This window comes from Rhamphochromis longiceps, linkage group LG8 (assembly GCF_057381845.1).
Source record: "Rhamphochromis longiceps isolate RC_006_pf linkage group LG8, R_longiceps_female_GT1.1, whole genome shotgun sequence".
NCBI lineage: Eukaryota > Metazoa > Chordata > Actinopteri > Cichliformes > Cichlidae > Rhamphochromis > Rhamphochromis longiceps.
The window spans coordinates 25,315,024-25,341,032 of record NC_140564.1 but is presented as its reverse complement, the minus strand read 5'-3'; the positions used below and the strand labels follow the sequence as shown (position 1 = coordinate 25,341,032).

The window sequence follows — 26,009 nt, the reverse complement described above, 5'->3', positions numbered from 1 at the left end:
TCGTGTTATCTCCCAGGCTGAGCAGACAAAATTATGCAAATTGCTTCAAATCATTGCATTTTCATTCTACATGCGGCTTCTCAGCTTAAAAACGTTCCCTCAAAGCAGGCCATTGCAAATGATAGACATGACATCTCTGTCTTATCTTTGTCTTTTTTTTTATACATTTGGAAAATGTAATTCCACCCAGTGATACTGAGTTGTTTTGAAAGCCATGTAGGGACTGGTAATCCACCGAGAACAGTGAAATTCATTAAATGTCAAAGCGGGTGCCAGTTTTCTTTTCTTTTTCTGTTTTTTGTTGTTGGAAGAAGTTGCATCTTTGCAGATCTGTGTTTAAAGATTAAAGATGCCCCTGAATAAAATCTGAAGCAAAATCTTTCTCCCAGCAAGTTTTCCCAACTTGTAAATATTCTTCTCTCGTGCATTGCGTGACATCATGTGGGTCACAGTTACTTACCCAAGAAACACTGGGCCATTTTAAGACAGTCTTGCTAAAGTCACATGGCCTGGATAGAAGCTTGAGGATAGCAATGCCTCATCATCAGCCACCAACCACGAGATCACAGGGAAGAGACGAAACAGGGGGAACTGAACAAAGAGGATTTGCCAAAGCAGTAAGTGAGTCGTGGATTAACATGGATAATCTGCTCATTAGTGATGTTCTATCATTTGAAAGGACTCTTGAATGTCAGGAAGTTTGCCTTTTAAAATATTGAATACTGTATTTGGCTTGCTGTAACCTAAAATCAGATGGTTTAATCCCTTCAAGATGAATGTTAACTTTGTTTAAATGGAGCTCTTGTTACGTCAGGCATCACATCAACAAGTGTTTGTTTTTCGGCCCGCCTCTCCCTCTGTCTCTTCCCATCTTCCTCTGTGTATTGGATGTTGAGCCCTTGTGCTCAGTAACTCTTTTGTCCTCCAAACATTCCCTTATACTGCTACTTGCTGCTTGGCTGGAGACAGTACCCGCTAGCACCTACTTTATATCAACAAAGGCAGTGTTTACTTCCTAAACACTAAAGAGTGAGAAGAACTGGATTCAAGTGAAAAAGGACTGTACGTCATTGACTGGTGAGTAACACCACCATCATGGAATGAAATTGATAATAACTGTTGTGAGTCTTATAACCTAAAATAATATATCTGAAACTCTAATTCTGAACATTGTTCTCATATGTTCTCAAAACAGGAACTGTGACAAAGATGACCTTGATCATTACTGTAACTGGTGATTCCTTGCAGTGCATTTCTAGGATGACTCTTGTCAAGAAGTTGGCTTGAGCCGGGAGTTTCTCATTAATACCTCCACAGTAAACGGCTTTTGTTGAGGAGCTGAAACTTGAGAGCTGTGAGTGGTAACCTAAGCTCCAGAGGGATGACTCTCCGTAGGCCAGCTGCCCACCTAAGGAGGACTCCAGGTTGGAGGAGATCAGGAGATGAGTCCTACTGGGAGAGCTTGATGTCAGAAGGGCCCGCTGTTTCTCATCCACCACGTGCACCGCGGCCCCAGAGCGCCATTGAAGGTGGCCAGCTGGACAGCTGGCTAGAGCACCTGCAGGCTATGCAGAGCAAACTTAAAGCCCCAGCTCATAATCAGGCTCGAGGGTTCAATGACCGAACAACATCCATGCCTGTTCTGAACAAAGAGCCAACTGGACGTGCTTGGAGACACACGGGTTTTCCCTCTTTCAGCAGGGTCTCATCTTCATGTGAGAGTTCAAGCCTATGTGACAGCTCGCTGGGCAGCCAGGAGTCCCTCCAGACTGGGGTTTTTTCACCTCCGGAGCGCAGAGGAAGCTGGGAGAGAGCCCATATCATGCAGGCTCCAGAAAAGGAACAAGCCGAACTTAGTTATCTTTCTCCAGTCAAAATTGGATGGCTGCCAATCCAAAGAAGAGTGATGATGGTTGCAGACACTTGCAACCAAAACCAATTTTTGGACCATGCTCCCGGCCATGTAAGACACATAACACCTGGTACAAAAAAAAACAACATTTGGCAATAGAATATTTTATGAAATTCTTTTATCTGCAGTTAAATTAGTGAGGACTGAAGAATGCAGAGAATTTGAGCAGTTGCACTCTGCACCTTTCTGGAAAACCAGTTAGAGTAACACAATTCTAAAACAAGCACTGGCAAAGATTTAGCTTGGATTTGGCTTTGGCAACATTTTGAATTGTGGGACTTTTGCATGTTAGTGTTGTGTATGCTCATGAAAGTGACGCTGCTTTGTGGCAGGCACTGTAGAGTAAAACACACAGAGTGCCACAGAGAGCCATTTGTAGTCAAGTCTCTGTTACCCAGGAAGAAGGCAGTGCTCTGGCATCCTTTGAAAACAGCTTACTCTGCAGGAACTCAGTGCATTCTCAAAAGGTTTACGACTCATTTGGAGCTATGTGCTCTGTGCCCAAAGAGAGAAGCAAGTCAATGTACAGAAATAATTTAATAGGAGCATCAGTAATCTGATAATATGGCTTTGAATTGATAAGTTGGTGTGCTGTAGAGATCTGACTGAACTGATGCATTAAGCAGATTCCTAGACTCCTGACTGATCAAAATGAGGTTGTTTATATTTTCAGTTGTTTCCACTCTAAAAAAAAAAAAAAAAGCTTTGAATGATTGTGGTTAAAACTTAAAACTTTAAGGGAGATGTGCTTTATTTAAGAAAATAGATACTCTCATGGCTGTTGGTTGACTAACTTTGGTGCCAGTTAGACTGAAAACCAGAGGAATCAGCTAACCTGATATTGTCGGACAGACATGGACTAGCTATACCTTTTCCCTTTTCAGTCTTTCTGAGAAAACCTGTTAGCTAGAAGTTGGCTGCTGTGATAGCATCGTATTTACCATGCAGGTCTTAGTCAGTATACAAAAATAGACATAGCCTCTTTGACTGAAAACATAAGCAACTTTGGAAGTGCTTTAAACATGGATCCTTTCTAATGGCCACTGGAAGCAAATCTTTTGCTAATGAGAATAAATCTGGGAAGTTTATGGGGAAAACAGACCGTTTTTTTGATCATCTTCCCAGTAAATATATTCCCGTTGAGCTTATGGTGTCGTTTATTAGTTTGAAATCTTACTAAATATAACATGATGCACATTTTGAACATTTTGGCCACCATTAGCATCCAGAAGGACAATAAAGGTGGGTGTGCTTTAGAGCAGGTCTTCCTTGTTAGTGACACCTCACTTAAATTGTTAGTTAATATTAATCTCTGGCTTTCTTTTCATCTTCCTCCCATTGCCCCCCAACCAGGGATTTTCTCTCTACTATTGTAGGGTCTTTTCCTTACAATATAAAGTACCTTGAGGGGACTGCTGTTGTGATATAAATCAAACTGAACTGAACTACCCTATCAAAGTGCAGACAGATTAAAATCCACCTGACATAACATCTCTTTTGGAAAAGCTAAGATGCTAGCAGCCAAAACACTTCAAAAATGGGGCTTTGCCTTTTCCCACTCTTTTGAATGTATCAAACACTGACCGAAAAAAAAAATCTGTACTCCTAGACCAGTGGTTCTCAAAGTGTGTGGTGCGGCCCACTGGTGGGGCACAGAGTTCTTAAAGGTGGGGGGGCAAGTTACCTGGCAGAAAGGTCATGCGGAACTAATGTTTAGCATCGGAATCACTTTTATGGCAGAACAGAGAAATTTGCGGCAGTTATGTTACTAATATGCGGATCCGCTGAAAAGCTGCAGCTGCATGTGTAAGTCGCCAGCTGCAATAAAGAAGTGTACTAAAAAGTGCGTGCATGTGGTCGGGTCTGTCATGCATGCATGTCATTTACAGTGGTGCCGATACCCAGGACTGGGTCACTTGAGACCCGACCAATGTTCGCACTTTTCAGTACACTTCTTTATTGTAGCTTTTCAGGTACATCCTACACACATCAACAACAACAGGACCTAGTTCATTCTGTTTTAAGCCGGCGAGGCGTGATTGGGGATGCCGCTCAGGTGCGTCCGCTTCCCCGCAGCCGCAGCACAGACCACGCCCCGCCACAGCTCTGCAGTCAAAAACAGGCTCGCTGCAGCCACTAAGAGTGAATAGTATTAAACTCTCACTAAATTATATATTTTTCATCTCAAGTTCACACTTTTCTGGATTACTTTTTTTATAAGACTAAAACTGAACTTTATTTTTCCATGTTGGCAATTTTCACATTCTGTTTAACTTGTTCCATTTTTGCAGAACTGGTGCAAACTAATGAAGCAGTCTAATGACAAAAGTTACAAATAGTTGTTTGAAATGAAAGTTGTTGGTTTAAAACAAAAAATACTGAAGGATTCATTGGGAATGAGTTTATTATCTAAATAAAGTTGCTGCTAGGCTTTTCTGTCATTGTTTTGTTTAGATGGGGCTGAAAATATTTCTTCGTGCCATGTGGGGAATGATGTAAAAAGTTTGAGAACCACTGTCCAAGACGGTTATTACTAATGTAATAGTAGTTTTTTGTAATTTCTCTGCCACACTCTTTCTTTTTCCAGCTGAAACTGAAACAACCCATCACTCCAACATTTCAGAAGAATCAAGCAACACCTAAGGCACAGAGTACGTATGCAATTTGCCACTTGTATAACAGATGGGCTTTCAGCTGAGTGTAGTAAAACAAAATTCAGTTATGCAAATCTATACATTATGCAAGTGTTATAACTGAAAACCATACATAAAATAAAAGATTTAAAAAATGTAAAGAGTAGGCTATTTGTCTGTCACCAAGAAACGTAATTAATGGCATAATAAATATGGTCATAGGGTAACTATAGGGGCTGGGTTAGCTAGGAGGAGAACAAGAGCTTATTTCAGGGCTGACTTGCCACACAGTTTACTTGCCTGTAATCAGCTCCTTGCAGCAGTGTTGCCCCTGTCCTTTTTCAAATGTTCCACACCGACTGGCTGGATGATCACTTTAAACGACATCTTCTAAAACAAAGTCAATTTCAAGAACAACTGATCGTGACTGTTGTGCCACGGTGTTCTGGCAGTATTGCAGGCAAAGGAAATGGGCACTATTAGGCCTGAAAAGCTGATGAAAAAGAGGTAGGGGCTGGCATGGAAACGAAAGGGCAGAAAGATAAGACTGAGAGATGCTGACTGACTGGAAAAGTGGCCGTGTTAATCTTTGAGCATGACATCTAGCTCCATCTGGATTTGATCTGAGGTTTGATCTTTCAGCCTTGTTCTTGTTTATACATAGATTATCCTGACAGGGCTCAGGCTCAGAAATCAAAGTAATCCATTCATGACTTCGATAGACAGCATATTTTCAAAGATAAGTAAACCTCATTAATATCTTATAAAGGCCTAATTAAGCTGTGCCGATTAAGGTGGCATGACATTTTGTATTTTTTATTATTAACCATTTTCAAATAGTCTTTGATATAGGTTAGACTGCCTTTTCACAATCCAGCTGTTATTTACCGTTTAGTTATAATTTCTGTGCAACACATACTTTTTCTAGAAAAACTGCATTTAACACATGGCTTTTCCCAAGGTTTTCTGAAAACAATAATAATTACCTCTCAATTAAATAATCCGTAAATATAGTTCAGTTGAACAAAATAATAAATAGTCAGGGGCACACAATGGCTGAACTCAACATCAATCACCACCAGTGAGTTGAAACAGGAAACAACTATCTCTATGAAGGTCTGCATCCAAATTTGTTTTATTGCTAGTCACTTTTGCTCAGCCGCCAGTGGATTTAAGTACACAATTTCACACCTGAAACCAAATGAATTTTAAATCGCAGTTATTCCAATAAGAATCAACTCAGTTGCGCCGGAACTAGAAAATGTATTTCTCGTTATTTTCTCTCTCTCTTTCTGGTTGTTGCTGACAACAGAACAAGCAGAAATAGTTTTAATCAGAGCTGAGGTCTCATTGCAGACATTTAGTGCCCTCTGCCTCCATAAAAGTCACATTTAACAAACTTGAAATGGTCTGGTGTTAATGAGCAAATGATAATAAAAATTGGATTGTGTGCTTCAAGGGCCTTCGTGTTTGGACAGGGTGGTTAATTTTCACCCTGCTCACACTTACTTTTTCGATAAAACTCATGAGGATGATGAATAAATTGGGAGGGCGGGAACTCCAGATGGGTATTTGCCATATGGCCTTGCTTCTTTATTTTCCTCTGGGATATTAAGGTCAGCTGTTGATTCAGGGAAATGGCAATTTGAGCTCAGCTAGTAGAGGTAATGAGAGAAGCTTTTCAGGGTGTTGGGGTGGGGGCTTTCTACAGACAGAAAAAAGCTATGTTACGATTAAAGCAGGTGAAAGGAGGCGTTAGAAGGGCCAAAGTCCTTTAGGAAGTCGGAAGACATTTGTCTTTAGGTCTTGTTTGCAAAGCTCTGCAATTTTCACCTGCGCTCTCATTTTCTCCCTCAAACGGAAAAAAGAAGAAGAAACCCAATACAGATTACACGCACAAGGGTTATCCCAAAGTGAGAGCATGTTACCATGGTAACAGCAGCAGGTGGAAACGCAGTCAGGGTGGCAGTCAGGGCTGAGAGGCAGACCAGTCAAGTTGCTGTGTCTCCTGGGTAAGGAGACAAGTGACTCTGGGGTGGTGCTAAATTCACTTTGCTGTGCCAGTGTCAATTATTGACAGTGTCAACATTGCTCTACAGTCACAGGAATGGATGACTTGCATGTTTGTGTGTGGCAAAGACAGAGAAAGAGAGAGAGAGTGCGGGCGAGTTAGGACGTGAGAGTATGTGTTGCAGAGACTGTGACAGTGGATCATTTGTTTTGCCTTGATACACAGATGCAGAGGTGGAGAGAAGTCACGTCGCTGCCACTGCTCTGGGTGTGAAGACGTGGCAGACACCTGATCAAGGCGCTCCTGTTATTAAACAGGTAACTGATAGCAGGTTTTGAAATATAAAGTACCACATAGGTTAGGAGACAGTTTTACAAAGGAAGGATATGATGATGATTGTTATTATTGTGCCCATTTATGGCTGGAGATGCAAGGTATTTCTTTTTATATAATGAAGTTTTGTTGTTGTTGTTATCATGCTCACATTTGCTCTTTTGCTTAAACCAGAATCTCCCATTTCTAACCAGGATTGGCTATATACAAACAGCAATGTGTGTGTGTGTATATATATATATATATATATATATATATATATATATATATATATATATATATATATATATAGAGAGAGAGAGAGATAGATAGATAGATAGATAGATAGATAGATAGATAGATAGATAGATAGATAGATAGATAGATAGATAGATAGATAGATAGATATTGTTGTTGTTGTTTTTTAACCTTTATTTAACCAGGAAGTATCTCTCGCAAGATCTCTTGCAAGACTGTACTAGGCCTGACATATAAGAGAAATAACATTTTTACATAAATAACATTTTTTTCTAATGGCAGGAGAAACTAGATTATAGAATTAATCCCTTAAAGGATTTCTAAAGCTAATTTATTGAACTAGAGCTTAAAAACAGACAAATAAATGGAACAGTGGAAGGAGAGAGAAAGAGAGAGAGAGAAATGGTTGCAGTCTACAAATAGTATCTGACTTGATCAAGACAAAGTTAAGAATGAATGTCATGAAGTGATCTCTTTGTTCTATGGATCTATAAAGTTGTGCTAGATGCTTTTTCTTTCTGGAAAATTGTTTTGTTTTTCCTTAAAATTTAGCCATAGAGTGCAATCGCTATAGTCACTTCAAATCAGGTAAAAACTCCCCAACATTGTAGATAATAATCCTGTGGCACAACAAACCCCTATGAGAAACCACTTGCCAACAGTGAGGAGAAATAAAAACTTCCTTTCAGCAGAAATTTCTGGCTGCTGAAGCCACAAGTTATTGCTAAACCAGACTCTGGGAAGGTGTCATCTGCTGTGACTAGTTAGAGTGAGGGGGAAGCAAAGAAAAAAATGAAATCCAAAGATACAACAAACAATATAGGTAGAAACAGTCAGCAGGTTGTTTAGGCCCATAACAACAAATCAGGAACATGAAGCTGTGGATTCAGTTAAACCTGCAGAAAATACAGGAAGGGAAAGAACACAGAGGACAAAAGCACATACTACAGAAGAGAGAAGGCACAGTAATGTCATAAGGAAACCAAGGTTAACACAGTTTAACAGGTAGTCTTTACAAACACAGCACAAAATCATGGTCAAAGCAGTGGTGTGGACTTCCTTAAAAGAAAACTGAAATGGCTAAACTCCTTTATGGTTTATGCACCTTTGATAAACGAGGGAGATATGTCTTATCATTTAAAAGAGGGACATATCAGTGTTTCTCCATGCTCCATAAACACCATCAGAATGCTCCAGCCTAAGGACCAGAATCTTTGCTTTTCGCCTGTTGAGGATAGAGTCTCATTGTTATTCTGTGAGGGATAAGTCACGCTGTGTGCTGGCTTTGCCTGCTGCTGCTTCCATTGCCACTGGGGCATTTAGTGTGTCAAGCATGGGGAGAGTCATCTGACTAAAGAACAAACAGCAAAGCCCTGAAGAAAGACAAGACAGTTGACCTGTTGTTGAAATGTAATATTAGAAAGATGTCATGTTGTCAATATTTTATGCCAAGTTATGTTTCATTTTCTCCATATGCCACTTAAAAGCAGCAGCACAGACTGAATGTAGATGAATGTGAAGCACGTGTTTTAATGTGTTGATGTATGACAAATCATTAACCATAAGACATCATCAACAACAGTAGGGTAGGACTGGGTTTTCATATATAATTAAAAAATGTTATCACATAAAATCTCATTTGTCCACACGCTGTAGGTGCCAGAAAAGCCTAGCTTTCCTGCTAATGAAGGGGACAGACCTGTCGGCTGGCAAGCTCTGATAAGGGGCTGGAATACCAACAGGGTGTCAGCTTTCCCTGGAGGCAGTAAGACCATTGAGCTCCCCACAGGGACCAACTCAGACCCTAATAGGAAATCCCTTTTGATGAAAACAGCCAGCACAGAGGCCCTCAGGCATCCTCTGCTGAATCGCACAACTTCTGCAACAGGCTATAGTCCGCAACCTTCAGACATACAGACAAACTCCGCTGTGGGAATCTTCATCCCTCAAAACAAACCTGGCTTCTCCTCCATCACCATCTCCTCCAGAAAAGTGAGCAGAACAGCTAGTCTACCTGGCTCTGATACCAGCAACCACTCTTCCCAGTCACGTGAGTCTCCTTCTCCACGCAACAGCTTGGACCACCAGCCCATGGACCCAAACTCCAGGCATTTAACAGTGCAACGGAAAGCCACTATAGTCAAAGTAACAGAGAAAAGGGTGATTTCAAGTCCTGTATCAAACACAAACACAGCACGGACACCACCGGGAAGCAATGGTCTGGACACAGTGGTCCACAGAAGGAAGGCCACCATCATCAAAGTGACAGAACACAGAGAAAGCTACAGTCCAGGCAGACTGAGGGCCAAACACCCAGAGTATAGACACAGCTATAGTGAGGGAACATATATGGGCAACAACACATGGAGTCAGGAAAATCATTCACAAAATAATGAACAACCTTCTTATCGTCATCTGAATTTTATCCCAAACTCTGCAGCACCAAATACATATACTTCAGATCCAGAGAAAAATGGCTCGCGGCACAGATCCACACTGAGCCTTTTCCTAAACAACCCTCCTGGTGTAGCAGCACCCACATCCTCAGAGATTTCTCCAAAGCCTGTTGGACAGCGATCGGGGAGGCTGCACAGACCACTGAGCTGGTATGGCAATGTGATTGGACACACTGAGACAAGCAAGGAGAATTTGACACAACCATCTGCCAGGAAATGGAGCGCTGGACTTCCAAAAGAAACTGATGTCAACCCTTTGAACTCGGACAATAGTTTCATCAGTCCTGGAAAAGCAGTGAAAAGACCAGGTCAGCTTGTGGCAGAGACACTCAAGTCAAAGGCCGGTGAAAAAGAAAGATTGCCTCTACCAAGAAGCACTTTGCAGGCAGAGTCCTCCAGTCTGACTCTCATCAAGGCCCCGGGTAGGTTTCTCTGTCCCACTTTGGGAGCCTTCTTGTCAGCACACATACTCCCTCAGTCTCTGATCTCCATTTTCAAAGGATGGCAATGTCTAAATATGCACTTCCTTTGTGCCATTTGTGTGTTCTAGCTTGAAGTTATTACACACCCGCCTAGGTTTGATACAGTCTTTCACTTTTGATGTTTTATAGGCATTATTAGATTGCAATGATATTACTTCTTGATCTGCTGACACGAGCCCAATTGTCACTCACGGAAGATGTCTTCGCCTGTGTCAAGCAACATCAGCTAGACGCAAAGGTGCCCATCAGCACCTAGATATGCATTCTCATTTTCACCTTTTTTTCATTTTCCCACGCAGGCCTTTGCATGCATAATCTATTCCTGCCCCCTTTTCACTGGCAGCACAGGGAAGGAAGGGAAATCACAAGCTGCTAAACATGGTGAAAATGAGGTATTAGAATGTGTTAGAATCTGGTTTGGCGTTAAAGCCCTGCAATGCAGCAGTTCTATTTGTATGTGTTTCTTTGCGCTAATCAGGTTGTGATCGGGCCATCTGGGTGCCCAAAATAAGTCTTAAAAGTTTTCTGCTTACTTTAAAATAGATCTAACATGCATTTTCTCACCTTCTGTCATATTTACAGTTTTGTGCAATAGTCTTATGCCATCACCGTTTCTTTATATGCTCAGAAAATAGGAAATAGGTGCAGTGACTTTTTGACAACATACATGGAAAAAAGGATGTAAGGCAAAAAGAGAGTCTGTAAAATTGTAACAAGCCTGAAAGCCAATATGTCGTATGACTACTTTTATTCTTCAGCACAGCCTGAACTCTCTCAGACAAGCTTTCTTGTCATTTCTTTAAGTGGTCTTCTGGAAGAGTTTTCTGCAAGGCTTCTTGAAGGGCATTCAAAGATCTTCTTTGGATATTGGCCGCATTTTGTTCTGTTACCTGTCAAGATTAGAGATGGGAATCCATAAGAATTTAGGGATTCTGATTCCATTATTGATATCACTTATCAATGCGATTCCTTATTAATTTTCTTATCGATTCTCGTTGGGATCTCACTGGCTCCAAGTAACCACCATTGCTAAGCAGCAATAAATAAATTACATTCATGCAAATTAATTGCATGCTGTGGGTCCAATGTTTGTGCATGTTTGTTGAAGTATTTCCCCTCTTTGTTGTGATCAGTGTCAGGAGTCGTTATTCAAAAACGTAATTACACATACTTAAAAGTAATGCAGTACGTTTTAGGGTAGCAGCACTTCAGGAATATCTTGTTGTTGCAAAAAATAATATTTTATGCCAGTCAAACTGTGTTATCATTGTCATTTTTCATAGCTTCAGCAAACAAAGGAGAAATACTGTGTTTTTGACAGGCTGCCTGCCAGTGACAAATTGCCTAAAGATCCTATTCAAAATTAATTCTTTGCTAAGTTGTCTGTTATGTGTAGACACAACACTGGTTTATCCATTGAGTTATGTGTATTTTTTAATCCTTGAATGATTAATAGATCAATTTTAAGTGACTTAACAAACAAAAAAAAAAGCAAAAAAACCCCACAAGGACTGGACTGAAAGTGAGTGAAGAGCAGTCAATGTCAAAAGAAAAACATTTGAAAGAACTATTGTGCAAGGCCACTTTAAAAAGATTACAAGAAAACTCTGGCTTCTCAGAAGAAAAAGATAAAGAAATGATTGGTGGGTCAATACTTTTACACAGTGCTGTATGCACACAGAGAGATGGATACTACTACTAGATAAATATTACCACTAAAGTTTTGAATAATGAAGCTAAAGTTGTTACAAGTAATCTATACGAGCCAAAAGCTTTGTCCTCACACTGATTCTAATTCCTTTCTGCCTGTAGCATTATATTAGATCCAAAAAATATTCTTGGTAAAAAAGCAAATAAGTGTATTTTCCAAAAATCTCAAAATTTCAAGTTAAGTCTTCACAGTGTGCAGTTGTTAAAAGACTCAGCTGAAGCTATCTTTTGGAAAATCTGAATATCCAGGTGAATAAGTAAGAAGATCAGGGAGTCTTCTGCTGAGCAACTGTGTTTCTTGATTCATGATGTCTTTTCTCTGTGTGAAATTATTAATTATTCTTTAATCACATTCATTAAGAGTGTCATCAATTAATTACAAGGCCCTAGGCAACATCATTTAAATTCAACGTTTGTTACAGTCAACCACCAAATGAGGCAGGATATTATACAGGAATGATAGCTCCGAAACAGCCACTGTCAATGTTTTACTCACTCTTCAGTTACATCAAAGCCCTTTTGGATTTCAGATCCCCACTCCCAACAGTCTCCAGAGGAAGTGACTGCCCTGAATGCGGCTGCGATCATAGCAAATATCAAACTCCAAAGACAACTTAGTAAGGAGAAAAAACCAAGTGGCGATTCTGAAACGGATTCCACTGCATCACCCCAGGGAAATTCTGGTATTATTACTTCTCTCTTCCTCTAATTATATATATATATACTCATAATACTCACTGTATAAAGCATTTATCTTCATTACAATAAAGTAAAACTATTGGTGGTTCAACATTTTCCCCCCACACCTATACATCCTTAATTTTATCAATACTAATATGGTAAAATTCCTTGACTTATACATACTATGCCAACCTGGTTCATTCCAGTAATTAATATGTCATGGAGACCCAGGGGGCTCCTGAGGAACTGTGCATTGCAGTCAGGCATGTGAAGCTAAGCCATGTGTACATGAAAACCCAAAGTAGTTGATTTCCTCTGTCTTGATAGTGACAGATGAGGGAGAGCGTGCAAAGCAGCATCCTAATCACAGCCGACGCCTCAACCGGCCTCATGCTGAATTTGTTCCACTGAGTCTAGATGCTGAACAGTCATCTGAAGCTGTTTCTCTTCAGGTGAGTTTATTTTCTGTGCTAATAAAACAATTTTGAGAAATTGATTTCATTTTCTAAATAAAAAGTCCAGAGCCACAGTGTAACCAGCCAGAGTAACTTTCCTCTCCTAAGAGTTTTTGTTTTAGGTTTACAGAACTCACAAGGCAAAACTAGCCAGTGTTTTCTTATAAAGGTTCCAAAAACAATATAAAGAAACCACTGTAATACAATTCAATATCAACAAAAAAGAATGACATATTTATACTGGCTTTAGGGGTTTTTTTTCCACGACATGCCTCACCGTGTATGCTCAGGTGCACGGGGAGTTTGAAACAAGGGTTGTGCTTAAATGTTTTCTCAAGAAGAGCAATGTATTTGTGGTTTTGGCAGGACGCGTTGCAGAGGTCTAGACCAGACTTCATTAGTCGTTCCCAAGGTAGAGTGCGAGAGCTGGAGCGAAAGGCACAGGAGAGAAGGAAACTGTCAAATTCAGTAGGCCCACAGTTGGAGAAGGCACCCAGGCAGAGGAGAGCTCTCAGCACTGGGTCTACCTCTCTGAACGGTAATGCACTAGCAGCCAGCCTCACTTCTTGTCTCCAGTGTACTGTCCATTGTTTCTGTGCAGCTGCACGACTACACGACGATTACACGACTAATCATACACGGATACAGATTTAGACAAAAAAGGGGGGCAAAGGGGTGTTTGTCAGTCAGTGCTGTTTTTCTGAATTCGTGAAAATATTTCTTTTCTAATTAAAGTTAATAATAATATCTACAAATATTTCCAAATCCACTACAATCAACAACAACCAGCAAATATTACATTAAGATTTTGCAGTAGCTTCTTCAGGAATTATTTAATTGAAATTATGAAATGAAAAACCTGGATAAGTACGTTTAATAACATAGATAAAATGTTAAAGTAGCTTCATGCATCTTATGGATTACATAACAGACTGATATCCTAAAGTAAATCACCCTGATACACTTTATTACATTTTCTTTTCTTTTGAATGTAGTTAAAGATTTTGGAAACAGAAAGTGGCACACCTGGTGAAACTTTGACTAAATATAATAAAAGCAACCTGAAGTAAGATGTTAAATAAATGGTTTTAAAGACTTAGCAGAGATTTTATGGCTCTCTCTGCCCTCTACAGGCTACAACAGAAAGGTGCACCAATGTCAAAATACCAGCTGAGAAATCAAAATGATCAGTGGTGTAATTACAAATGCCCTGCAGAATTTGACAGGTGCAAATGTGATGGTGCAAAGTGCCTTAAGAAACAAAAAGAGAAGGTTACATACTTTTTAAAAAAAGATAATCTTATATGTTCAAATTCAATGTGACATTTTTTATGTTCAAACAAAAAGGAAGTGTTTTGTCTATTCCAACTTGTGTAAAAGAAAGACTGACTGCAATGCTTTGCCCTTGTGTGTGTGTGTTTCTAGGTAACCTTTTCACTCACAGAGAAAGAGCATTTTCTAGGAAAGACATGCAGCCCAGATCCAAGCTGTGAGCGCCATCTATGTTTTTACTTTGGCTCACTATCAGATGCTTTTACTTTTTAGGCTTGTATCACTCCTGCATTTTGAGCATTTTTTCCTTAGGCTTTGTCTTATTTTCCTGGCAAACTCACAAAAAATTAACAAGCTGACATAGTTATATACATAAATACTGAGCAGATGTTTTTGCACCACCCCTTTTTCATTTATATATGTATATATATTTCTGCTGAGCCACTTAACAGTGACCTATGAATCACTGAAGCTTCAAGGTATACCTTCGAGGAATAAACCAGTGTCGACACATAAGAGCCAACTTAGCCAACCAATTTTGAATTGTGTCTTGAAGCACTTTGTTACTAAAAGCCTGTGGAGGCTCTGGCTGGCAGGCAGTGCTTTTAGGTTGGGAATCTTGTCAAATTATGTCATCCCACTAAATTTTGATCCAAAAAACCAATACCATCTGTAAAGCGTCTCATTAGAAACAGCTTCATTTTCAGGATGACAATGATCTTAAACACACTGCTAATGCAATAAAGGCCTACCTGGGCAGGTTGGCAGTCTGTGGCAGGGTCAAAACAGAGCAACAGACAACCATTCGCACCTTTGACCAGTTTAGAATCACAATTAACCTTACCCCACTAACTGTATATTTGGACTGTGGGAAGCCAGAATACCCGCATATAAGTGTGACCCCCCCACAGGGACACATTTAAACTCCACGCAGAAAAGTTCTGGACAGATGTTGGATTCAAACCCAGAGTGCTAACCACTATGCTATTGTGCTGCCAATGTGGCACATGTTTGTGTAAATCTTCAATAAAATTTCCGATTTTGCTACCAAATAATGACGAAATAAGGGGTGGCTCAAGACTTTTGCACAGTAATATAGTTCCTAATAAATGTTTTAGGTTTTTTTTTTTTTTTTGAGAACCGCAGATTCCAGATCTAAAACACCATTTTTATTTTTGTACAGGACACCTGCAGATCTCAAGAGACAAAAAGAAGAAGAAAGGAGGGAGGTCAGTTTGAACAACAGATATCGAGCTGAGCTTTACAAAAAGGTAAATCCTCTACCTATTTTTCACAAAACAATCACAAATGAATCTATCAATTAAAAAAAATGTTTAAAAATCAAAGTGACTTGATTTCTGTTCAGGAACGCAAGAGAATAAATGTAATTTGACATCTTAACCAAAAAATAACAACTTGCTTTACTTTTTTCTGCTTTTTTGTAAAACAGTACATTTTAAAGTTTGTGGATAACAACAATAGGCAAATAAAAGATGATCAGTTAATGAGACAACTCCACCTAACATGAGTTTAAACCATCTAATTCTAGTTGTCATCTCATTAAATATCAGCACCAGACGTTGTTACAAACACATATTTAGGTAGAACTTACGTCATCAAATCATTGAACATGGAGAATAAAGCAAATAACTCCTGTCTGGTAGTTATCTGCCCGAGACACTGAACAGAACATTAATAGCATGTATGACCCACAGGCAATTGAGCAAGTAATAACACACCTTTCCCTTACAGCTCAATTAAACCTTGGAAAGAGTGAAACATTTTTGCAGTAATGACAAACACTTAAGGGTTTCTATGTTAATAATGCACCCTTGTCTCTCTTCAGAACGATGCCGCTGTTGAAAATAATGCAGTAAAGTGGGCACGTAATCCATTATAATTAGCTGAAAAAAATGGATTTGAGTGGGTCGCACGAGGCTGAGTTTAAAGGACTTTTTTGATGCAAATATCAGGGGGCATATCACATTGTGGGGCCCTAATATCAAATTATAACAGATAAAAAGACCCACAGTTACTGATAAGGTTTGTCATTTGCTTTTGGAGGTCTGGACAATGTTTTGGTTTGTTTTGAAGTAGAAAATTACACTTTAGTTATTGCATGATCCACCAAATATTCAGTGTTGCAATAAAAATCCAGCTATAGGGAGAAATATCTACTTTTAAATGGTTTACCTTTCAATTTTATACAGTTTTTAGAGCACTAGCTTCAAGCATGTAGCAATGTAAAAAATTCTTTACATAATTAAATGTCTGCTCTGATTGTTTACAGCGAGACCTACAATAGACTGACTTTTTACGCCATTGCATGATTACTTAAACTTTCCTTTACACTTATTTTCCACTAGAGGGCGATGCTGCCTAACTTTTCTATTTTCTTGCACGCCTGCAAAAGGTTCCGTGAGAAAACCCGATCTTAAAAAACGCACTTCAGAGGCATATTTGTCATGTTTAGCGATTGCTAGCGAGCATTCCTTTTTTTGCCATTTTATAGTCAATAATTCTGACCTTCTATAGAAGTGAGTTTGATTTAGAGGAACTGTAGTCTCTCTTTCTCACCCTGCACCCCACACCCTGCCTCTCATTATGAAGAGAGACTGTGAACAGTCTCATTGTGCTGAGTGTATGAGCCCGTGTTCCTCATGAAACAAAAGGCCCTTTAGTGGCAGAGAAATCCACAGCGCAGTGCCACCATTCAGCCGAGCCTGCAGACAGAGTGGGTGCCCACACACAGCTGCTCCTCCCACACTGCTGCTGTGGCAGATAATGCAGGGAAGAAGGGCTATGATGCCAGAAGATCCAGCGGGTCTTGAAAAAGGAGCTGGAAAGCTTAACAGTTTGGGTGAGAGGGTGCCATGTACCAGGAATCGGTCCTGTTTCTGCACATGACCTCTGAAAATTAAGGAGCATGCTAGGAGACTTTTGTATGGACCAGATTGGTTGTCTGTATATAGCCTTTATTTTGTGATATGCGTCAGCCACTTGTGTGTTTTCTTGTTACAGAAACTGCTGGATCAACTTCTTCAAAGGAGCAACAACTAAACAACTGAACACATGGATGAAGATGTAGAGAAAGGCATAAAAGACTGAGACAGTGAACTTTGCCCTTTGTCAGTTTAGTTTATTATTTTTCTAGAACCTGTTTTCTTATGTGGATTAAAAACATATATTCTCATACAAAGTTAAAAAAAAGACATTTAACCTTAATGCAAATTTATTGCACTTCCTGATCAAACAATATGTAGTAAGCAAAATCAGCATATCTCACTATGTGACCTTATCACAGATAAATCCAATTACATATTTGTTCATTCTTTTGCTCTTCTATGCAAATCTGGTAAGGATGTCTTTCTGTGCTTGCTTAAAACTGCTTGAAAAGCGAGCAGTGAACACACACACGGTCCTTATGGATTCTAGAAACATCTTCAAATCAGCAGTGCCTGCTGTTTAAATGACCTTTCTATGCTCTGTCACGTGGTTGTCCTAGCCACCCTTGTGGTATGCAATTTCAAATAAAGGTTGTTGAAGGTCGAAAGTATGAAATCATGTCTGGACAGTCTGTTGTGGTTTTAATCAAACATCAGCCTCGCCGATATGGTTTCGATTAACTTCTGTTTATGCAGTTTGTTGTCTTGTTTGCACTTGATTGCAAGCTGCCTTTGCTTTGAGACTACTCCATGTAATTGGATGCAGAACAAGCGTCTCACTGTAGCAGTGGCGTCTTCTGACAGTCACTTTCACATGATACCATGTGATGTGAAGCAGCAATGTAAGACAAAATCATCCATTATGCTTCACAGTCCAATCCGGGACAGTCTTTATCCGTCGTCTTCATTTAACATCCAATGCTGAAAGAAATGTGAAGTGAGCTCTGCCACCATTCGATGCCAGATGGAGGAATGTGACCTCGTTACAGTGGAAGCCCCCCCCCCCTGTTAATGGACAGTTCAACTGAATGGAGCCTTTGTCTCTGTCATTGTGTCATGATGGACCAAGCCTCGCTGTTGCATATTCAAATTTGTGTGTTTTGATCCAGAATGAATATGCAGTGAGCGAGGGGTGTTGCACAACAACGTGATGATTCTGGGTAAAGCAATGTGTCAATATTTATTTTTAGAACGACAGACAACAGAGCAGAAGACCTTCTCATTACTCTCAATTGTCATTTTTCCTCATTTGTCTTTAGGTTTGTGCTCCTCCGTAGTCCAGTCGTTTCATCTGTTGTAATTTTCATTGGTGTGTAGAGAAAACAGATGGTTGCTACTATTTTTATAAACCTATTTTCATGTCTGTGCAATTGCATGTGTGGGTGTATTTGGACAGTGGGAGTGCGTTAATAACACCATTCATGGTGCACAATGATAATAATTTGAGACTAGAAGGACACTTGTGTACCATGGATGTTCTTTAAAGAAGATAATTGATCGCATGCATGAGGCCTTAGTCAAAGATTACCTTATTTTACCCTTGCAACTGAGTGTCTGCGTATAAAAATAGCCGTTATGAAATTATTCACACATCAACTGACTCTTATTTGATTCTACATTTATGTGTTTTATATCTGAACAACTTTTGTGTTTCAACTTTTGTAAATGTGCTTTGGGAAGTGAAATTCTTTTCCATTTTGTTTCTCCCAAAATCGTTTTCTCATTGTTGCATAGGTAAGATGGAAGGACGTTCATTAATCATCTGTTCTAGCACCAACAGAGAGCCCTGCTCTGCAAGCACCCCTTGGTTCTTAAAAAGCAAGCAGAGTGCTCCTCAGTATTCATTTATTTCCATGTTTCATCTTGGAGGCAGAGTTTTGAGAGGTTTCTGTGTGAGGGTGTATGCTTTCACACTGCGTTAAGATAACAAGTGGATACGGCGCAGTGACTTTACCTTAAGCCTTAACGCTGGAAGCATGCTGGAGCCCTACCTGAAATGCTAAACAACCCGATGCGGCGCACTGCAGAGTGCACATCGCGAAAAGCATAATTGAGCAGAGCGCTTTGGGTCTATCAGATGGCTTTCTGGCATTTTAAAATGTAAATGTGATGAAGTAAAACCACTTTTTTGTGGCATGCGCACGAGTGAGTCTGTTTTTTTTTTCTGGCTGAGTAACAAGTAATTGATTTACCTTATAACACCTTCCCAGGGAGGCTATAGTCAAATGTGGCCTTAGTGTGTGCTGGTCTGTTAAGCTCCCTGGGTGAAGTTGATCAAGGAATACCAGGAAAGAGGAATGAAATAACCTGGTTTACCTTCAGAATAAAAGGGTGTCTACGTCTACAGCAACGAACGGTGGGCAAGAGAGGTGAAGAAGAGAATGCAGGCAGGTAGGAGTGGGTGGGGACCAGTGTCAGGGGCGATTTGCGACAGAAAGATAATAGTCCCAATAGGTTGGGAGTGACCAGAACTGACAAGACTAAAAATGAGTATTGGGACACCTCAAGTTGAACGGTTTGGAGACAAAGTTAGAAGCATGGCTGAGATGGTTTGGACATGTGCGGGGGATGGATTGTGGATAAACTGGGCAAAGGATGTTGGAGCTGCCAGGTAGGAGGAAAACAGGAAGAGTACAGAGAAGATGCAGGGGGTTCGGGTGACACAAGAGGATGCTAGGGTGAGATGGGGGCCGATGATTCACGATAATTAAGAACTTCAAAATAAAACCTTATAATATCTCTCAGCCTGTGCACTTGCCAGACTTATGCTTTAACAAATGCATACAAAATTGGTTAAATTGGATTCATGCAGGTTTTTGCTGTAGCTTTTGGAACACACTGTGTTCAAAAGGATGGCTTTAAATGAAACTTGAGGATATAAATCCAGTAAATTTTTTCCATCAAAAGAATCGATTTTGCCCTAAATTATTTATTTATTCTCCATGGAACTGTTGCCTTCTTGTTGAAAAATGGGACCGGAAATTGCTTGTTTTTTGCGTCTAACTTGACAGCCTGGTTGCCATTTGTGTGCCCTGGCGGTGGCTTTAGGACCTCGCGGAGCGCATCATTGAAGCACATGGTCGCTACTCATAAGACAACACTCCTCGCCAGTAATTGCTGTGGAATTGATGTCATTCCAGTGGGGCGACTGAGAGACAGCAGCGGCTCGTGCCTTTGTCAATATTTTCATCGCTCTCCACAGTTTTTACTTACGCGCGAGCGGCTTCGCACTTGGACATCTTTGAATGGGGACGAAGTGAGTGGACTCGAATCAGCTGTCTTTGGGATTTCCTAAAGCACCGGTCATATACTTGATCACATTTCAGGAAGTCGTTTCATTTGTGGGGAGGCTCTTGCACATCAGCTGTTGTTGGACTGGAACTGTATGATGGTTGCGCTGCAGTGAAAGACAGTTGGCTAGTCCCCCTCCACGCTTCAGCATCATGAACCCCGAGAGCTGGAGTGTGAAGTTTGTTATTTTGATAGCACTTCAGGCTTTAACTGTCACTTTGTCGGTGTGTGACAGGATGCTCTTAAAATCTGTCAAAGGTAAGAAGGGGAAAGAAGGGGTCTTGCCATATGTTACCAGGGAGGGTATACTGAAAGTCCGTGCGTAAAAGTAGCAGATTATTTTCCTGTGTTTTCTTTTAAACGCGAAGAAAAAGCTTTTTTTTTTTTTTTTTTTTGTCAGTTTAAATGACCCTGTAGCATCCGTCTATATGCACTGTGTTTCTTGTGTATATGTTTTCCCGATTCATTCTGTTCTTCATTCGTGTCTCCCTTTTGGCAGCGTGGGATACATCGTGTTTTATATATGCAGCTGTTAGTTGCTACATCAGACCGACAGATATGTAACACATGCTGGGGTGCAGGGATACATCTTCAAGTACAAAAACTTGCTTAATTCATGGTTCACACTCATTCTCTCCATGTGTGAGCAGCAGAACATGATTTTTTTTATTTTTTGTTCCAAGTCCACCCACTGTGTACCGCAAAAAAGAGGAGCTGCTGTATAATTGATGGTGCTGAAAGTCTCTTTAGTAATCAGTTGTAACACTTTTGGCGTTTTGCTGGTGCTTTTAAAAGCATACTTCAAGGCACTTTAAGCATACTTCACTTTTTCAATTCCAGGGTTTCTCTAGTGTTAAATTTAAAAATAAAAGCCCATAGTTGATTTGAAGTTAATCAAGTGAGAAGCTTTTATGAAGCCTGAATTATATGTATGGGTTCCCAGCAGCAGCATGACAAAGGGGCTGTACTGAGGAGATGTTCAAATGTGAAGTCAGGTTGTTTTTATATACTAGTATGTGCTTGTTTGTTTGTTTGTTTGTTTATCTGGCATTGTGACTGCAAGCCTTTGGGCTCGTGTCATCTGAGTCACCAGCATTCTACGCCCTAGGTGAGATTCAACAAGGATGCCACACACAATAAAATTGCAACTGTGGTGAGTCGAGGAGCTGCATTTCAGTAACTTCTAAACACACTGACAGTCACGACACTCACTGTGTGAATCCTGGGAATTAATTACCAGGAAGGGCAAATGTGTGAGACTGGGATTGAAGTATAAGGAAGTTGTTCATTTATTCATCAACAGTTCATCATCATCAGACGTTAGCCTTGATGTGCATTTCCCGCGGGGCCGGGCTCATCGAAAACCATCATTGTCAGTTGATCGGTCTGTGAGAGTCTGAGACTGTCTGTATCGGCAGAATATTACCAGCTTTTAAGTAATTTGGGCTGATGGGGAAAATTGATGGAGGGTATTCTTCATTACAACCCACAAAAAAGTTTGCAGCCATGATTTTGGTGGTCCCTTTAATCATTAAGACATTTCTGACCAGACAAAACAGGCAAAACAAAGATGGTATATTTCACTTTCTAAACTTGAGAGGGGTTCTTTTTCTTCATGATTTCTTGGACAAGTTGTGCAAAAAATAATTTTTGTGATCAATGAAAGTAATTAGTTGTAGCCTTACTTAATGCAAAGCATAATTAGTGAGGATAATTACTGCTCATTTTCATGTGGCTCTACTTCGTCTCTAGACTGTGGGTTTCATCCAAATCTAAGGCAGCTGAAGGAGCGACTCAGTGCAATGTTGTGTTTGCATACATATTTAATGACACCCTTCCTTCAACTTTCATGTCGATTTTCTCCCTGTCTGTCTTATGCATGTTCCTGTCCTGGCTGGGCATCGTTTATGAATTATTTCCTCCCATTGGTTGACACATTTTAGTGTCAGTGAGTATTTACGAGCCAGATGTACTGCTTCGGCCAACATGACTGCCTCTGCCTTGAGCGCTGCATGCAGCTTGCGTGCTGCACCCTCTGACAAACGAAAGCTGAGCTGTGAATATATTTTTGGACTGTAGTAAAAAATTCCTTTAGCAAACAGTGTCCTCCCCTAGAGTGACATTATCACCGTGATGTGACCCATCTCAGGTCTAAGGCATTTAGTATCTTCTCAGTACGAATGGATTCAGTTCTTCCAGATGAGTTGTTCAGGATATTTAAGACCCAGGAGACTGGTAAGAAGAACTGGCTGATCTGTAGTTGTGCATCAAGACAGATTGATCAACCAGTCGTCGTTCCGCAGTGGGGATATTTGTATATAAGAGGGAAAATATCTGGACTGTGCTCATGTGGCCTGACCCTACATGTGTTACATTAATTTCTTCAAATCTGCCGTGGACTTGTTTGACCTCTCCAGCAAACGTTTAAAACACGAGCTGAAACCTGATCCTGGCTCTGGACTTTCTCGTTTGGCTTTCACACCCAGACAGGTCAGAGTTCGACTCAGCATGTCATTCCCAGAGTCTGTCTTCCCTTGTTTGGTCAGAGGTCAGTTGGCTGTGATATGTCTTGCCAGTGTCAAATCTGTCCGTGGTAATTCAAGTTCCACCCCATCAGTATTTCACCCCAAAAACATCACGTTATTATATACATTACTCTATAAAAAAAGAAAGAAATCATACTAGAAATTATCTTACATAACCTGGGAGCTGCTGCTGGACTCCTAGCACTCCTAGCGCTCATACTGCCTGGGTGTTTGGGCCACAACTGAGAACAGAATGGCTGCGCAGAGGATAATTATCACTGCCCTAAAAAATCATCAGCCTCCCTCTGCCACCTCTGAAGGGCATTGGCAGATCCTCCTGTCTCAGAAAAAGCAGGGCCATTACAGGTGACCCCTTGCACCCCGCCCACCACCTGCTTGACCCCTTGCCCTCTGGTCAGATCCCACGCCTTCAGACTCGAAAGCAACTTCTTCCCCTGTGACATTCGGACTGTTAAAAAACACTATCCCCCACACACCGCCTCTGCCCACTTACCTGACCAATCTGAGCCGTGGTCTGAGTAACCCACATCACTCAGGCCACTCACATACGGACTCTTTTCAGACTAAGTGCATTGCACTACTTCGAAGCACTTTGTGTAACTTTGTCTTGATTGTATATATTTCTCCTGTTAGTTATTCCTGCTGTCTTACTATTTGTGTTTTATTCCTGCACAGTTGGCTAGGAGCATCCATAATGTTGCTGTACATGTACAATGACAATAAAGGCATGATGCATGGGTGTAAAACCGTCAACAGACTATAGCTCATCATGCCTTGTGGCACCTATGCTCAATGTTAGCCAATTTGACTACATTCAAATTACAGCTTGGCCTTTATTTTTAACACAGCTATGCATTTGTAAAGTCTGAAGACTGCATCTCATAGAGTTGTAATGCTAATTCTCTTCCTACCCTCATCACTCACTTTATTAGTCAGGGTTGGACTCCCGCTTTGGCTTTAGAACTGCCCTAATTCTTGATGGCATCGATTCAACAAGGTGCTGCAAACATTTCTAAGATTTTGTTCCATATTTACATGATAAAAGCACACAGTTGCTTCACATTTGTTGGCTACATATCCTGTTCCACCAAATCCCAAAGGTGCTCTATTGGATTAAGATCTGGTGACTGTGGAAGCCTTTTGAGTGCAGAGAGCTCATTGTCATGTTCAAGAAACAGTTTGAAAGGGTTTGAGGTTTGTGACGTGGCATCTTGTCCTGTTGAAAGCAGCCACCAGAAGATGTTTATTCTGTGATTATAAAGGCATGGTCAGCAGCGATACTCAGGTAGGCTGTGGTGCTTAAACAAAGCTGATTTGGTATTAAGGTTCCCAAAATGTTTCAAGAAAATATCCCTCAAACCATTACATCACCACAACCAGCCTAACTGTTAATAGAAGGCAGGATGGATCCATCCTTTAATGTTGTCATGGCAAACTCTGACCCTACCATCTTAATATGGGAGCAAAAATCTAGACTCATCAGAACCTGGTGGTAATGTGTTTCAAGTGTTCTTAAGTTGAGTTTTGGTGTGGTCTTCTGCTGCTGTAGTCCATCAGCTTTTGGATTTTGACGATTTATGCTTTGAGAGAGGCTCTTCTGCATATCCTGATTGTAAAAGGGGGTCATTTGAGTTTCTGTTGCCTTCAAATTCCTTTCTGTCACCAATCTGGCCATTACCTTCTGACCTGTGGCATCAACAAAGCGGTTTCACCCAGAGAACTGCTGCTCTCTGGGTATTTTCATTTTTTCAGACTGTTCACTGCAAACCCTGGAGATGCTGAGTGTACGTGCATCTGCTAGAGTTAATACTGGTTTTAGGTAAATGGTGATACCAGTAATTAACTTGGCTGTATCAAGCATTAATGCACTGAGCATTTCAGAAATGAACATACCACACTCAAACATGCAGGAAACATGCACATCTGAGTAGCAGTCATCATCTTCCTTTAAGGTTTGAAAAACAGAATTTCTTTTCCTTATCTAGCCACCTGCCAGATTTTACATGCCCTGTTCCTGTCACAAAAGGAAGCAAGCTGCAATATGTTTCTTAATGGGCGCACATGTTAACAGGAGCTCGACAGGTCACCTCCTACCTTGGCCAGTTTCTGACAAATTGGCTGCAGTGAAATTCTCCTGTTGCCGCTTGCTTTGTCTGTGTCTGTTCGAGTTCTGGTTCATAGGTGGAGCTGTGATGTATTTTTAAGTGAAGCAGCACGAGCCGCACATCAAAAACTGAAGACAGTTTGAAGCACAACCTTGACCAGTCCAGCCTTGTTAAAAGTTTGGGTTGGTTGTTTTTGGTTTTCATATAAAAAAGAAAATAGTAGCACCTTTTTTAAAAATGTAATTTGATACACCTTCAATTGTTTCTGTGTGACAAAACCTCAAAAGCTGTACAAATTACACTGATACGACGAATAATTATGTGAATCCTTACATTTGTATTTGGGAATGTCAAAAGAGTGTGTGTGCACAAATTACTAACTTGAGTGCACAAGAGCAAGTATGATTTAGTAATGACTTTTTCCCTTCATGAAACCTCCCAAGAAAAAACGAATGTTTTGCACTTTTGCCATAATGAATTAGTTACATGAACATAATTGATGTATATTTAAATCTGATTTGCATTATTTTCTGTTGACGCGCTAATTGATTAATCAAATAACCATGCCAGAGCCATTTTGGCTTCGTCAAACACTTAAATGTCAGTCCCTGCTGTTGTAATCCTTGAGCTATATGACTTGTTAGGCGGCTTTGATTGTGCGCCAGGCATGTGCTTCCCATGGCAGAAAGGTCTTCTAGGGAGTTGTAAATGAAATCTATCACAGGAACCATATTAACAAGCTTTCACGCAGCTCCACTTTAAAAGCTACCTGACTCTGACCTTCGATGCTGAGGCAAAGCGTCCAAACCAGGCAGCAAGCACAATCCATGCAGCAGGGAGGGACTGGGAGGGAGGAAGGGTAACATTGTCACCCAGCCGGAGGTGTAACAGCACTGGTTTCTCAGACAGAGTTAACCTCCTGCTGAGCCAAGGGGAAATT

The 26,009-nt window shown here is 40.5% G+C and overlaps 2 protein-coding genes across 6 annotated transcripts in view; both read left to right on the top strand.

The window, feature by feature from the left end:
- The first annotated feature begins 508 nt into the window (after positions 1-508).
- On the top strand, positions 509-19,235 carry lg8h10orf90 (linkage group 8 C10orf90 homolog). Of its 5 annotated transcripts, XM_085416706.1 has the most exons (12): positions 509-617; positions 970-1,077; positions 1,196-1,963; positions 4,500-4,563; positions 6,782-6,873; positions 8,783-10,004; positions 12,305-12,457; positions 12,783-12,907; positions 13,277-13,448; positions 14,336-14,399; positions 15,366-15,453; positions 17,204-19,235. In XM_085416706.1, exons 3-12 carry the CDS (start codon positions 1,382-1,384, stop codon positions 17,240-17,242), a joined length of 2,601 nt encoding a protein of 866 aa, XP_085272832.1. In that variant the 5' UTR covers positions 509-617; positions 970-1,077; positions 1,196-1,381; the 3' UTR covers positions 17,243-19,235. The 5 variants fall into 5 exon arrangements, with proteins under 5 accessions (XP_085272832.1, XP_085272834.1, XP_085272835.1 ...); XM_085416705.1 differs by having other exon boundaries at positions 520-1,077; XM_085416708.1 differs by lacking the exon at positions 12,305-12,457 and having other exon boundaries at positions 518-1,077.
- A 942-nt stretch (positions 19,236-20,177) lies between these two features.
- The window catches only part of adam12a (ADAM metallopeptidase domain 12a), a 79,683-nt gene continuing 73,851 nt past the window's right edge, over positions 20,178-26,009 (top strand). The window contains exon 1 of the mRNA XM_085416703.1: positions 20,178-20,676. Coding sequence (XP_085272829.1) covers positions 20,571-20,676 — 106 coding nt within the window. The 5' untranslated portion in view covers positions 20,178-20,570. The remainder of the gene's footprint in view (positions 20,677-26,009) is intronic.

What these genes read in the sequence shown, in the direction of transcription:
- lg8h10orf90 (XM_085416706.1), top strand. Translation starts at nt 1,382, where the DNA reads ATGACTCTCCGTAGGCCAGCTGCCCACCTAAGGAGGACTCCAGGTTGG. An exon ending in GACTCTCATCAAGGCCCCGG is followed by an intron (nt 10,005 to 12,304) that starts GTAGGTTTCTCT and finishes TTTGGATTTCAG; the next exon opens with ATCCCCACTCCCAACAGTCT. An exon ending in TGGGTCTACCTCTCTGAACG is followed by an intron (nt 13,449 to 14,335) that starts GTAATGCACTAG and finishes GTGTGTTTCTAG; the next exon opens with GTAACCTTTTCACTCACAGA.